Consider the following 15,092-nt stretch of genomic DNA (forward strand, 5'->3'; position numbering starts at 1 on the left):
ACCATTCTAAATAATGTAATTTGATTGTTTTATACTTTCTCATTGTATGGTGAGGAGAAATACAATGTAAAAGTACTACTACCAAAACCTATGTTCTATGAAAGATCCTCTTTATTTCAGATTCTAAAGCAGAAATTTCCGTGACGGTGGATGAAGATGAGAAGTCAAAACTAAAACGACCTTTGGAGACTGATGGTCCTTCCTATAAACAGGATCAAGATTCTCCACCAACTAAAGTTTCCAAAATGGGTCAAACGTTCCAATGCCCTCACTGTTCATACACAGCAGATAAACTGTCGAGCCTTAACCGTCACCGCCGTATCCATAACCGACCTTCAGATGACAGTGATGAAGTTGGCAACGTCCCCGTACCCCTCTCTGAGACCTACTGTAAAGACTGCAATATACAGTTCTCATCTCTAAGCACTTTCAAAGGTCACAAGGAATTCTACTGCAACAAAAGAAATGGATCTGACGTATCGGAAACCCCAAAGAAAGAGTCATGGGAAGACAAAATGGGTGCTGAAAGCACGTCATCTCACAGTTCCCCCACTTCACAACCCTCGGAGCCACACAGGAATATTTTCCTCCCATCCGGACCCCTCATGACGCAGACTGTTATTTCTGCTGTGTCGTCTGCTGCTGTGATCCCAGGGCAGACGGCAGTTATATTTGCTGCTCCAGTGATGGCAACCAGTGATATGGGTATTACCATGCCAACCGTGATTGTCCAGCCGGTTATTGCTCCTCCTCCTGTGAGTTCAACATCTACTGCCTTGAAAGAACCTTCTCCATCTCCAACAAAAGTACCAACTGAGGCACACCAGAAGTCAAAATCTGCAGCACTGTGTTCCGAAAAACCTCTGGACTTGAGCAAAAAGAAAGATGACAGCCCTGAAAAAGAGAAATCTCCAAACAAGATCTTAAACATGGCAAAAGACTCTCTCAAACTTATCACCAGTCAAGCTATTCTCAAAGAATTTCCTTCACTCATAGAATGCAAGTCTCCACCTTTAACCTCCCCCAAATCTGTTACCTCAAATCACTCGAGATCACCTCATGAAAGTTCAAGGTCACCCCAGCTAGTTTCCAGATCTAAGTCACCACATAACACATCCCCAAGTTTGTCATCCCGGTCCCGATCACCGGAGCATATACGACACAGAACAAGTCCGTACCTACAGGGCCTCACCCCCCACTTCCTGCCGATGTCTGTTGCAGGTGTGGCGGCCCAAGCAGTGGCAACATTGCAGCCTCCTACAGCTGTAGCGACCATCAGCAAATGTGCAGACTGTAACATAGTGTTTTACAAACATGAGAACTATCTCATCCACAAAGAACACTACTGTTCAGGGAAAAAAGCAAAATTTTCAACTCCCCCGGAATCCGAGAGTTTGAGAAGTCCAAAGAGCAGTCCAGACTCAGGATCACCAATGCACACCGAAGTGCTGAGTTCAAATTCTGACCAACAGAAGGAAGCAGAGGCAGAAATGGACTCATCCGAGGACATCTATTATCGCTTCTTCTGTGTCCCTTGCAAGATCAAGTTCAGCTCCGCAAGCACTCTGAAGGCTCACAAGGAATTTTACTGCCCACATGGTAAGGACAGTGGTCACTCCATAGTCATTCAGGCTTCTGAATGCCAACAAGAATCTCCTACGCCTAAAACACCAGTAACCCCTGAAATTGTGGACTTCCGATGTGATAGGTGTGAGAGTGTGTTCACAACATCTCGCCTCCTGAAGCTTCATCTGTGTAGTGGCGAATCCACATCCATGCCTCTCTTCAGATGTCCACACTGTGACTATGTCACTCAGACTGATACCAGACTTTCAGACCATATGAAGGTTCATGCACCTACGCGGGCATTCAGGTGTACTGTGTGTGGTTACCGTGGCAACACAGTTCGGGGGATGCGAATGCACGGTAAAAGTCATATTGACAACGGTGAAGAGTTCACTGATGATAGCATGATAGAGTATGAAGAACCAGCGCTGATGCCCATTCAGACAAACGGCCAGACCTCCCATGGCCCTGTTGACATGGAAGCAGAGTTGATTAGATTAAAAAATGAACCCTACAAGAGACGCAGATCTCGTAAATCTTTTGAAAAGACTGAATACATCCTCTCCCCTGGTTCTCTCCAACAAACACAACACTGCCCGGTGTGTCGCGAAGCTTTCCCCAATCTCAAGTTCCTCAATGTCCATATGCGAATCCACGAGATGGCCCTGAAATACCAGCAGGACCTCCTCAAATGCCACAAGTGTTCCTACCTGGCCAAGTCAAAAGAAGACCTTATTTTTCACATGAAGGACATCCACACACCTCCACAGTCAAGCCCTAGTCCTACAAGCCCCAAGAAATCTCCCACACCTGAGCAAAGACCTCCAAGTCAGGAGAGGACAGTACACATTAAGTCTGAACCCATTGACCCTGGTTTTGATGTTGCTTTGGAGAAAGATAAGGACAGGGAGAGGGATCTTTCCCCTTCAAGTCCAAATAAAGAAAATGTAAAGCGAGAAAACATTCAGGACAGATCCTACACACCTAAGTCTGATGGGACGCAGAGTGTACGAGCATCTCCTTTCTCTCGTGTATCCCCCAACGCCCATCTCTCCCCCCTCAACCCTCCCACATCACCCCCTATCAAATCTCAACCCAAATCCCCCATGGATGGAGCATCAAATGGATCAGGGCACGATAAACACTCTCCGGATATATTCCGGAAGGACATTTCAAATGGATCCGGATCACATTCCATTATGTTTCCATCCGGGCCTGTGTTTCCATACTTCCTGATTCCACCCTCGAGTGTGGGAACATCAGTTGTCTCCCCTGAACCCACCTCACCAAAGACAGACAAAGGTCCCAAGTATTGCAAGAATTGTGATATTAGTTTCACGTACCCTGCCACCTTCCTGGCCCATAAGAAGTATTATTGTACTGCAGCCAAGACAAGCGAGGAACTTAGTCCCTCTGCCAGTGCTTAGCTAGTCGAGCAGGTTACGAACTGAATGTGTAACTAATCTCTCAAGTGATTGGTCGAGACATATGACTGTGTAACTAGTCATGCAGTGTGATTGGTCAAGTTTGAAGGCATGTCACTACCTCTTTCACACCTAACAAATCTGAAAAGGAGGAATTGGTCAAGAACCAAACATGAACTGTTATATTTTACATTATTACTCAAATTTGAGTATTACCGTAAATGGTATAGTTAGCACTCTGTCCCATCACATTTATTTATCACTGCTTTTTATATCTCATCCTTGCATACTTGCATACATTCTGATAAACGTGTCTTATATGGTGTTGAGTTTAGTAATCCAGACCAAACATGTGATTCCTGGTAATCTTATATGTCCAAGATGAAATGAGTTTGGGTCTGGTATGAAGTGACCGGCCATGTCAGTTATGAGAAATTGTGGAATGATCTACAGTGAAACCCTGTAAATCTGGATCCTCGTAATCCCAGCCAAATTGTGTAGATGGATTTATGGATTATAGAATTGTGGTTCATATTGATACTACTTTGATCATATGTAGACATGTTGCAGTGTTCATTTTAATGATTTTGTGATGTGGTTAGTCCAGGGTCCAGATTACCAAGGTTCAGTTGTATTACGACTCATTCTCCGAATATGTGTTCCGAAAGTTTCTGACATAGTCCAGGATCCATATTAACAAGGTTCCACTGTATTGTAACACATTCTCCCAATAAGAGCTCCTTTAGTTTATGACATGGTTAGCCCACGATCCAGATTAACAAGGTTCCACTGTATTGTAACACATTCTCCCAATAAGAGCTCCTTTAGTTTATGACATGGTTAGTCCAGGATCCAGATTAACAAGGTTCCACTGTATTGTAACACATTCTCCCAATAAGAGCTCCTTTAGTTTATGACATGGTTAGTCCAGGATCTTGATTACCGAGGTCTTCCTTTATTGTAAGAAATTCTCCCAAGAAGTGCTTCTGACTTGCCCAGGGTGCTAATTACATCTGATATGGTTTATATCTGTGCTGTGTTTGCCTGTTGTCAAGGGCCTATTTGTTATTATCCCGCTCCTGTACAACATGGTCTTATAGTGCTAATACACAAAACTCCCTATCGGATACACACTAGGTGTCTTTCTAGTGGACCTATGCACACACTCATACACAAGCAATTCTAGTGTTTCCCCTAGGTATTTTTAGCAGGGTGCAGCACCCTTTTTATTTGGCACCCTGCCCTGTTTATTTGGTACCATGCCCTTTTTGCTTGGTGTGCCCTCTCTTCTTTTAATACAATAATTGATTTTAACACTTGGTGGTTTTTAGTTTCTATTTCATGTTGAAGTTAAGTGAAATAAATGTACTATTTGAGCCTTTAAGAATCATATGCATGAATAACTTAACATAGTACTTGGAAATATGGCATTGCTTGTCCTTTTGGGATTAGGGCGCCCTTTTTGAAATTCTGTCGCCTTTTTTGAAATTCTGTCACCTTTTTTGAAATTCTGTCGCCTTTTTTGAAATTCTGTCGCCCTGCCCTCTTTGGTTTCTGGGGGAAACACTAAATTCATATTGAATAACATATATGATCTGCAATAAGTATGTTACTTTCAGGTACGTGTATATGTAGTTAATATTTCTTGTTAAACGACTGTACATCTGTAAGATTGTTTTGTCAGTTGCGTGAATATACATTGTAATACATCATATGTGTTTCACCTTGGAGGTACTGTCAGGACCTATCCTGGTAGCAATAACAAATATTTTATTTTATAAACATTTAGCTCATGGTTGTCTCAGATCACAGGCAATGACAAGTTTGTTGTTTGTATGTTTGGAAGAAAGATTTTGAAGTAGAACAAATTGAAAAGTTATTTGAAATATAACAGAAAACTATTGTACTTTCTTAACATATTGTCAGCTGTGTATGTTGTTGTTTTCCCCACTAAGCATATGAATATAATGAACAGGAAGTGTTTACTTTCAACACTCTCTATATAAATACACAGAGGTACAGATAAGCAGTGTATCTGCGTAAATTACGCAAATATTTATGTAAATACACCTGGAAATAAAAAATGGTTAGAGGTCATGAATATTTTGGGGGATATTTTTTGGTTTTGAAAACTGAGCTCACATCAAAAAATTATCTACAAATATACATGTCTTCATGATCCCCAACTTTATTTGCTGAGTATATATATGAAACTTTAGTATCTATGACAACAGAGAGGCTTATGTATTTTTAATTGTTTTCAAAGCAGCAGGTGCTGGTACATTTATCAAGGTTATCCTTTTATAAACAAACATCTGAACTGAAACATCCCAATGACAGAATATAGATGCTAAAATACAAATAGTTGAGTGAGTGAGTGAGTTTTAGCTTTACGACGCTTTTAGCAATATTCCAGCAATGTCATGGCGGGGGAGACCAGAAATGGGTGAAAATATATTTATGTAGAGAGTGTTGACTGATATTAAAAAATTCTATTATTTCAATTAAATTTGAGATTCTTGTGCTGCAATGATCTGTACAGTGCTACAATCTCAGCTACGGAAATCCATAGATCTGACCACACCTTAATATGTTAATCCACTGCCACACAGGATATACATCTGTATTTACACTTACCAGGGGACTCTGTAGATGCTGTTGTCACCTTTATCTAGATATATCCAATGGTTCTATTTCATTCAACAGTATATATTTTTGTTCAAAACAAATTACGAAAGGTATGTTAAATGATTGTTTTCATTGCATTTGGTAAATCATGTACAGAAATTAGGTTTGTTGGTAGATATTTTAATTTCTGTTCCAAACCCTGAATGATGACGTATGGCTACAGTGAGATATAAGAGCTTACATTTGATAGATATTATCATTATTATAGTGATAAACTATCTATAGAGATAACAGGTGATAATATATTCTGTTTTGTGATAGTTTCTCAGTGCACAAAGTCACTACCATATTTGCCATAATAAGTGCCCCTGCTCCCATAAACGCCTGATCTATTTATAGAGCAATCTGCTAGTAATCTATACACACCACCAATCAATAGACTGAAAATGTGCATGAGAGTCATATGTTCTGTAGTATATTGCCATCACGATATGGCTGCAATATTGCCGATGTGGCGTTAAATATTAACTCACTCACTCTGTATATTACAAATGTTTTTTTGGACAAACAACTCAAACAGAGTATATAAATGCCTTGTAAATATTTTTAAAAATTGGGGTACTGTATTTAGACAATTTAAGTTTGTTCACTTCACCTCAGTTTTGAAAACAGATTTAACTTGAGTTTGGTTTAGCAAGTGCACCTTCATCAAATTTCTGAGAGCCTGGGTGCTTATCATGGCGAATACGGTAAAGTGTCTTATTTGGTGAATCCTGTATTCTCCAAAATTGCCTAGTACAGACTGAAACAACAGAGACATTTAATATACGGACATTTAGAGTAAACAGGCATCACAGATAGCAACATGAATACAGTGTAGGTATTGAGGCAGGAGAAGACAAAGTCCTACACAAACATTAGAAATATGTAATAGTCTAGTTTTCCATATATTCCGATCACATCATGATAAGATACAAAGACATTCTATAAATTCATTATTGTGACTGTGTCACTGGTAAGAAATATTAAAAATGATTTATTTAAGAAAATTAGTCTGCAAGAAAGTGCAGTAGCAATATTGGTTGAAAAAGGAGGTTTGAAATATCAGTACTTTTGCAATAAGCTATTTGATGTGATACAATTCAGGTGTTCAGTATATCGTAATGCATTTGCCTATGTTTGACAAACATTGTAAAACCCTGCCATAAAACATTTTTCAACTTATTTCACTTAATTGGTGTGTTAAAGATCTGCAGTATTTAAGGACCAGTAACTATTGGTGTTAAGGACTGGCACCAACAATTACCTCCCTTTTAATGGTCAGGATTGTATGTCTGAGAACTATGTTGGATGGAAGAATTAGATGATTGCACGTATGTACAATGTATGACTCTTCTGAAAACGTATAATATCAATCCAACTTTGTAAATCATAACTTTTCAAGTTGTAAATGTTCCCCTCTCTAGAGTTAGTATATGGCTATTTATTTCTAATGATTTGACAACGATGTTAGCAGCTTCGTAGTGGTCTGTGTCTGTTGTAATTATCAACATTTTCAACAATGTTCTGGGTATAGAAACAAAAACACAATGATTTAATAAGTGAAGATTTCCTAAATCAACACTCTGTTAAGAATGTTTGCAATCCTTCATATTAACAGGCAATACATTTTGAAAACCTGATTTCTTTAGGATTTTTTTTTAGGAGCTGGACATGTATTATGGGATGGAGATTCTTGAGAATGGTTTTATTCCTCCCCTCCCATGAGTGAGTGAGTTAGTTTAGTTTTACGCCGCACTCAGCAATATTCCAGCTATATGGCGGCTGTCTGAAAATTATGGAGTCTTTCCCTACCATGATGAATGACAAGTGGTGGTGATTGTTTGTGCAGCCTGAGCCCAGAGTGCCCAGAGTGCTAATTTCACTGTCCTATCTTACTATTGTGCCAAACATTGATGAATGACTCCAACGTGTAGCCACCATGATGCTTCACTGGCCATCTGATGCTAGCCACATCAGCAGTATCTAGAACTGAATCTACAGATGAACACACTAAAAGACCTGTATCCCCATATATTCCATACCATAATTAGACTATTCCAGACCCATCACACAGATGTCAATATGACCATGATTTTAAAAGGTTTTCAATGTATTTCATTGTAACCAAAATTATTACCGTATTCACTGTATTAAATGCCCTGATTAACAAAAAAACAACCCAGACTAGTCTGTAAATAATCTCAAGTTCCCACTATGAAAACTGCAGATTATTATGAGTCCGTATTTCATACAAAGCTGCAGCTAATATTATTTCCACGTAACTACAATCATTAGGTGTTTTATGTTCATCAATGTTAAAACAAAATTTGTTCATTACTGATCAGTCTAAAAACAGTTTTAAATCGTTTTGTTTTAATAAGAGTCTATCTATTTTCTAAGCACTGTAGGTGTTTATAGTGGTGAATATGGTTTATGATTTTAAAAACCTTTGACTGGGCAACTATGGCAAATAACAATGTTAACATTGATTCAAATACCACATGCTGTTAATACAAGTTTAAATGCATCAATTAAGGGATACATGTTCTCATGGCCATATAACAGCTGACTGAAAATTTGATAAATATGATGTTGTGGTTTCAAATTGGTGAAAAACAGCGCTTGATTGGAGTTGAATTTGTGGAGTTTAAGTTTCTGTGTATGAAAGTGCTTCTGTATGTGTTCGTATTTGTGTCCCCTAGCTCTTTCTGTGTACATTGTAAGTATTAGCCCAAGGCTGTATAATAGGTTCCTAATTACCTCTTACAATAGTTATTATATCTTTGCAAATTATGAATCTGCACAACTTATGAAAATAAAAATCATGTTAATGATGTTATTTTTGTTACATTATTCCTCATTATTGGCCAGGTGGGCTGTCTGTTTGTTTAACATGAGCCATGACTGGGTTTGTTTCTCTTGTGGCACATGTGGAGGACGTTCTGGCTGTTGCACGGATGGTTGGGTGGTTTGTTGTTTAACGCGGAATTTAAGCAATATTCCAGTTATATAGCAGCAGTCTGTAAGTAATTGAGTCTGGACCAGACAATCCAATGATCAACATCATGAGCATCGATGTATGCACTGGGATACAATCACGTGTCAGTGAAGTCGGAGAGTCTGACCACCTGATCCCGCTAATCGTCTCTTACGACTGACTGACTGAGTTTGGTTTTACGCCGCTTTTATCAATATTCCAGCAACATCACGGCGGGGGACACCAGAAATGCGCTTCACACATTGTACCCATGTGGGGATTCGAACCCTGGTCTTCGGCGTGACGAGCCAACGCTTTAACCATTAGGCTACCCCACCGCCCCAATCATCTCTTACGACAAGCATGGGTTGCTATCGTCCTCGTGGTTTGGTAGACTGTCAGTTTTACCTGAAGTCATGGCCTGGATTCTAACCTGGATCTTCATGGGTTGGCACTAATGGCTCAATTGTATATGATTTTGCCATTTGGTTTGGAGAGTTCGCTGTCTTTGTTGGTGCATGTCATCATTTCCCATCTGTTTACATTGAAACATGTCAGTCACTGGATTGTCTGATCCAGACTCAATTATTTACAGACCATTATAGCTTGAATTATTGTAGATTACAGCATTTAACAACAAACAAACCACGTAAAAACAAGACGTGTTATTTCAGTTCTGTTATAATATCGCTAAAATCAAGCCCATTGCTTTATTAAGGCTTTAATCTTTCACACTTACTGTTCAACCCCATTTCACCTCACCTCACCTCACCCACAGACCATATGGCCTCTGCCTCACTTCACATTGAGTTTATAATTAATCAAGCAATAATCGTCAAACAATATAAGTGAGAAAACAGTTTTCATTCATATCAACTTGTTGACAAACTGCCAAACACATTTCAGAATGCTTGAACATTAACGCAAAATTTCAAAAGAAACTTAAATTGCCTCTAAATTTTCCCATCATGCATGATGTTCAGCTGCGCTTCCCATGGCGAAAACTGCACAAAATGATTTTAACCTACTGCAAAATGAGCGACGCAGGCGAGTTTCATCAGTAAGAAGTGTGACGAGTAAGACAAATAAAGATAGGATTAGAAATAAGATAACCTCAAAATTGCCTCCAAAAGCGATAAGTAGTAACAGGAAGTACTGAACCATGGCTGATATCAGCAGAGCCTGATGAGAGATCCCAAGGGGAGACAATCAGCATCTGATAGTGCAATCTTATCTCCTGGTTGTGATTTGACTATCTTGTGATGTTAACCTTCCTTGGTTTCTTGTGCTTCATCTTGAACTTGTCTAGCAGATACAACCAGTTTCAAGTGTAACATTTGTCCTGGCATACATGCCTTCATTAACACATAAAATGTAATGTGGAAAACAGCCTTTGCATTTTGGAACTCTTCTCAAAGACTGATGCATTGAATACATTATTTACTCTATGCATAATAGAATCATGTACATATGTAAGGGTATTGTGTTCATCTTTCTTCTCAATATTGTGGCAATAATTAAAAAGATTGCAATATATTTTTGTTTAAAATTCCGACAAATTCAAGCAAGTTTGAAAAAAGTCTAATCTACTGCCAGTCCAGTTAATGGTTTACCAGTCTGAGTACCGATCCACAAAGCGTTCGTAGCGCTACGGCATTCGTAAACCTATGATAAACTATAGAGTTACGACAGGTCGTAATGTTACAAATGCATTGTGGATCTTTTGTTTTCTTACACTGGTGATTGTGTGCAATGATCTTTCATCGTCACTAGGCAACCAGCTAGATACTTCTTTGCTGGTCAATTTCTGATAAAATTAGGTAGCATTTTTATCCTGCCAAATAAAAAGGAGAAATCTGATCACAGAAAAATTCAAGATTAGGACTACAACCAAACAACTAGCATGTTTCTGTTACATGCAGAAGTAGTGCAAACTGTGACTGGTGAATAACAAGAGACATTTATGATTTTAGGAATCTGTCTTTACTGTTTAAGTGAACATTTTGTGTTTTGAGATGATATATTCATTATAACAAGGTTACTTTGATAGGGTAATTTTTGGCAGGTAAAACTGACTGGCATAGAGTCCCTGAAATAGAGTTTGTGGTTATACTAGTACTTATGCTGTTGATCACTGGCTTGTCTGATCCAGGCTTGATTATTTACAGACCACTGCCATATAGGTGGAAGATTGCTGAGTGCAGCGTTAAAAATCAAACTATAGTCCGTTTGGCTCAAAAGAGGACCGATGAATTGCAATCTAACTCGAAAACTAAGAAACATAAAATACACAGTGATCAAAACATCATACCAACTCTGTGAGGTTTTTGCAGAATTTTTGTCCTAAAAATAAAAAAGTTGTTTAACAATCAATCATTAAAATATTGACACAGTTCACTATTTGTTGCGAGGGAGGAGTGCAGAGAAAGGGACAGCCAGGTGTTTGAGAACGGATGGAGACGGCACAGCACAGGTTAATGAATAAATAACTTTGTGAACGTGCTTCTCGAACACCTGGCTGTCCCTTTCTCTGCACTCCTCCCTCCCTTGAGCCAAACGGACTATAACAAATTTATGAAGTCCAAACAATAAGGAATATTACCCACAGTTATGAAAGTATGAGTAAAGAATATCCATTTTATTAGACAACTTGGCAGTTGGTATTGGCGATGTACACATCCTGCACACACTGCCAGTACAGACATCTGATGACCGATCCTAAACTTATTTTGCTTCAATTTCGTGTTCTCAACTCCACTGGCACGAATGTGAGGTGAGGTGAGGTGAAATTGGGTTTAACGTCGTGCTTGAGAATATTTCGCTCATATGACGACGTGCATGCGTGTGTATGTGTATGTGCGGCTGCTTGTACTAGCCCTGACTGAAGCTGGTTTTATAGTGCTAGCCCACTGAGATACCGTTCCGCAGTGAAGCATGAATACCCCACTCAGACACATTATACGCACTCCGAGCCGACCAGTCCTTGTTGTACCCATTAATGCGGAGCGCCAGGCAGGGACCAACAAGTACCATATTACAAATGTAAAATGTCCAAGGCCAAATAATGGGATTCAAACAACAGATCATCTGATACAAGGTCAGACACCTTGTCCACATGACCAAGAGGTTAACCCCGTCTGAAAGGATTCATTACTGGAGCAATCTGTATATTTTGTTTTATTAGTTTCACACAGCACTCAGTAATATTCTAGCTATATGGCGGCAGTCTGTAAATAATCCAGTTTGGACCAGACAATCCAGTGATCAACTGTATGAGCATTGATCAATGCAATTGGGATATGATGACATGTGTCCACCAAGTCAGCAAGACCAGACAATCCAGTGATCAACAGCATGAATGTTGATCTACGCAACTGAGAAATGATGACTGTGTCACCCAAGCCAGCGAGTGACCACCAGTATTGTTAGTTGCTTCTTACGACAAGCAAGTCAACTTAGTGTGCAGACTCTTTCAGTGTTGTCACAACCCCTAGTGTACAGTACACAACACTGTGCACTTAAAAGAACCCACGTATCCGTTGGTATATGACCAGATGGTGGCCACATGGATACGTGCAAACATCTAGTTGCGAGTACAGCAACATGCAGTGAACTTGGACAAAGTACTGTGACTATGTATCCTAGTCCACCCAGCCGTGAATGGGTACCTCGTAAGGATGAGAAAGACACATTAACTCGGTGCGCCTAGTGGCTGCAAGAGTTGTATACTCCCCAGGGAGTTGAGATTGAAAAATACGATGTGCCGTTGTGATGGATATCCAATGATCGAGGGAAAACAAAGCGCCTTTGACCAGTTGTACTGGATATCGTCGCTATACAAATGTATGTATGTGTGTGTGTGTGTGTGTGTGTGTGTACGTACGTACGTATGTATGACAAGTAGCTTGTATTCAAGACCATTTGCTCAGAGTATGTTATGAGGTAAATCCAACATTTTAAATAAACAAAAACATAGAGGTTCCTATAATCTGTTTATATATAATACTTATTTTATTAGTTTTAGGATGAACACATATTATATGGTAAAATATTGCCATACAGTTCATATAATGAGAACTGCAGATACTTCAACATGACTGTAACAAACAGGCACTTGATATTGTGTAATGGTAATATCATTGATTACAAAAATGAATTAAAAATCTGGTTGCCATGGAACATCTGTTTCATCTATCACATTGAAGCGATATTGTGTAACATTCAATTTTTCTAATGCGCTGATTTGTTTTGGCCAATTTGGAGGTCAATCAAACCAATATAAAAAAATAATATTATGAAAGCTACAACTCTTTGATAAATCTACACCTAAAAGCCTGAAACAGCATTTTCAAACAAATTTTGCTCTTTTATCAACCAAGTAGAAAGAAATAGTGTTGCATTATCACGTGATTCTTGATTGTGGTGACACTCTTTCTGTCTCTATATCTCCCAAAGATACTGCAAATCTTCTCTATCAAAAAACATCATCTGACCATATCTAATCCTGATTCATGTATTTTCACTGTATCAGGCAGAAACAAAACACATGAAAACCTGTAGATAACTGACTTGCCCGAACTATCTTCCCACTATCAGCACGTCAAATCATTTTCTTGGAAACACTAAAAGAAATGTAGGCCTCAAGATAGCGATCATGACAGCAGATTATGAAAAGAAATCTATAGTCCTCTAAAAAAGCACCTGGTCTATCAATTTTTCATATCGTGCTGATGTCCGCCGTAAATCACTGCCTGAAGTTTGATGCAGACAGGTGTATATTTCTTTGAGGTCATCAGAGAACTCCTGAGTTTATTTCAGCTCCGTTCCAACTTCATACAACATCAATATTCACCTTTATATTAACTACATGCATACAACATGAAATTTTATTGCATATAAAACAAGCTGGCTCTGAATAACAAAACATTTCAACTGAACAAAAATATACATTAATGCATTCTAGGGTTGTTTGTAAAATAGGTCAAGGGGGAAGATTCATGATTCAAGATTCAAGTTTGGGCAGTTAAAGACTTTCTGATGATCCAATCATGACTGTTTCACAAGCAGGGCATGGAAATTCTCATACAGCTCAGGTTACAACATAACTAGAAGTAATGATTTATTTAATAGAGATTTATGAAATCAGAATTTTCTCATGTCTAATACTTTCTGGCTCTGTTCCCCATAATAGCATTGTGCAGCATTGAGTGAGTATAGTTTTGTGCCGCTTTCAGCAATATTCCAGTAATATCACGGCAAGGGACACCAGACATGGGCTTCACACATTGCACCGACGCGGGGAATCGAACCCAGGTCTTCAGTGTGATGAGTGGACACTTTAACCATTAGGCTACCCGATTGGCCTGAATTGTACAGAAATTTCTGTCAAATTTCCAGCTTATGTAAGTAGGAATGGCGACTTTTTCTGTCCAGCATGTTCAATGTCTCAAGGAGCACTGCTTTACAACCAAAGGTCAGCATCTATTAATTCTAAACAACAAATATTAGCAATATTGAATATTCTGTGGGATACCTTTTATTAATTTTTTTAAAATCTTCAATATTAAAAATATTCCCCCAAATATTAAAGATCCGTACCTATTTTTTGTTTGGTATACAATGTCATCTTTGACTATCAAATGCTTTGAAAAACATGATCTCATTCACCATCACAGTTTCATCTTAGTCAATCTCATCATTAGGCCAGACCAATTTTATTTCTTGTTTTATGGATCCTCCAGTTATATTTGTTCAAGAATAAGAACAAAAATACAAATTAATTTTCCCTGCTCAAAAAATAAACTCCTCATGTTTTTATTGGCCAAAAATGTAAACTTACAAGAAATTTTTTTGGATTGTTTTTTGCCCCATATCCACTCATAAATTGCCAAAAATAAAATACTTTTAGTATTTAAAAGGACTATTACTTTGACAGGTGATTTTTATTTTTTATTTTCTCCTTCATGCCTTTAGGTTTTCTGAGGACAAAAATCCATAAAACAAGAAATAAAATTGGTCTGGCCTTAACACTAAATTCTCCCATACATGAGTCTGGAAACAACAAACAAAAGGATCCTTCAGGATGAGGACTTGGCACAGATAAACCTTCAAAATGGCAGTCTGAGGCCGAAAAGGAACTTACAAGAATTTACACATGAACTTTTGATAGATTTTTTTTCTGAATTATCTCAGGGGAAGCTCTATTGTCATATTTGAGATTTGTAAGTACTTAAGTAAGCCACTTTCAGTGTTATTTGATTGGATGGCAATTTTTAGCAGCATGTTATTCCCGCTAGACTGGGAGTTATTGTGGCTTTCTAGGGCAGGGTAATGATGCACAATACAGACATAATACTCTGGATATTGGAAGAGGATGTTTACCAATCAGCAATCATTGGAATATTGACATGGGAAGGATGTTTACCAAACAGCAATCATTGGAATGATGACATGGG

At 38.6% G+C, this 15,092-nt stretch overlaps 1 protein-coding gene across 1 annotated transcript in view; it reads left to right on the forward strand.

Annotated features, from left to right (window-relative positions):
• Positions 1-4,267, forward strand: part of LOC124284352 (zinc finger protein ush-like) — a 64,791-nt gene extending 60,524 nt beyond the window's left edge. The window contains exon 7 of the mRNA XM_046720442.1: positions 121-4,267. Coding sequence (XP_046576398.1) covers positions 121-2,993 — 2,873 coding nt within the window. The 3' untranslated portion in view covers positions 2,994-4,267. The remainder of the gene's footprint in view (positions 1-120) is intronic.
• The last annotated feature ends 10,825 nt before the right edge of the window (positions 4,268-15,092 follow it).

This window comes from Haliotis rubra, unplaced genomic scaffold, assembly GCF_003918875.1.
Source record: "Haliotis rubra isolate DU_JTF1 unplaced genomic scaffold, ASM391887v1 Scf11, whole genome shotgun sequence".
NCBI lineage: Eukaryota > Metazoa > Mollusca > Gastropoda > Lepetellida > Haliotidae > Haliotis > Haliotis rubra.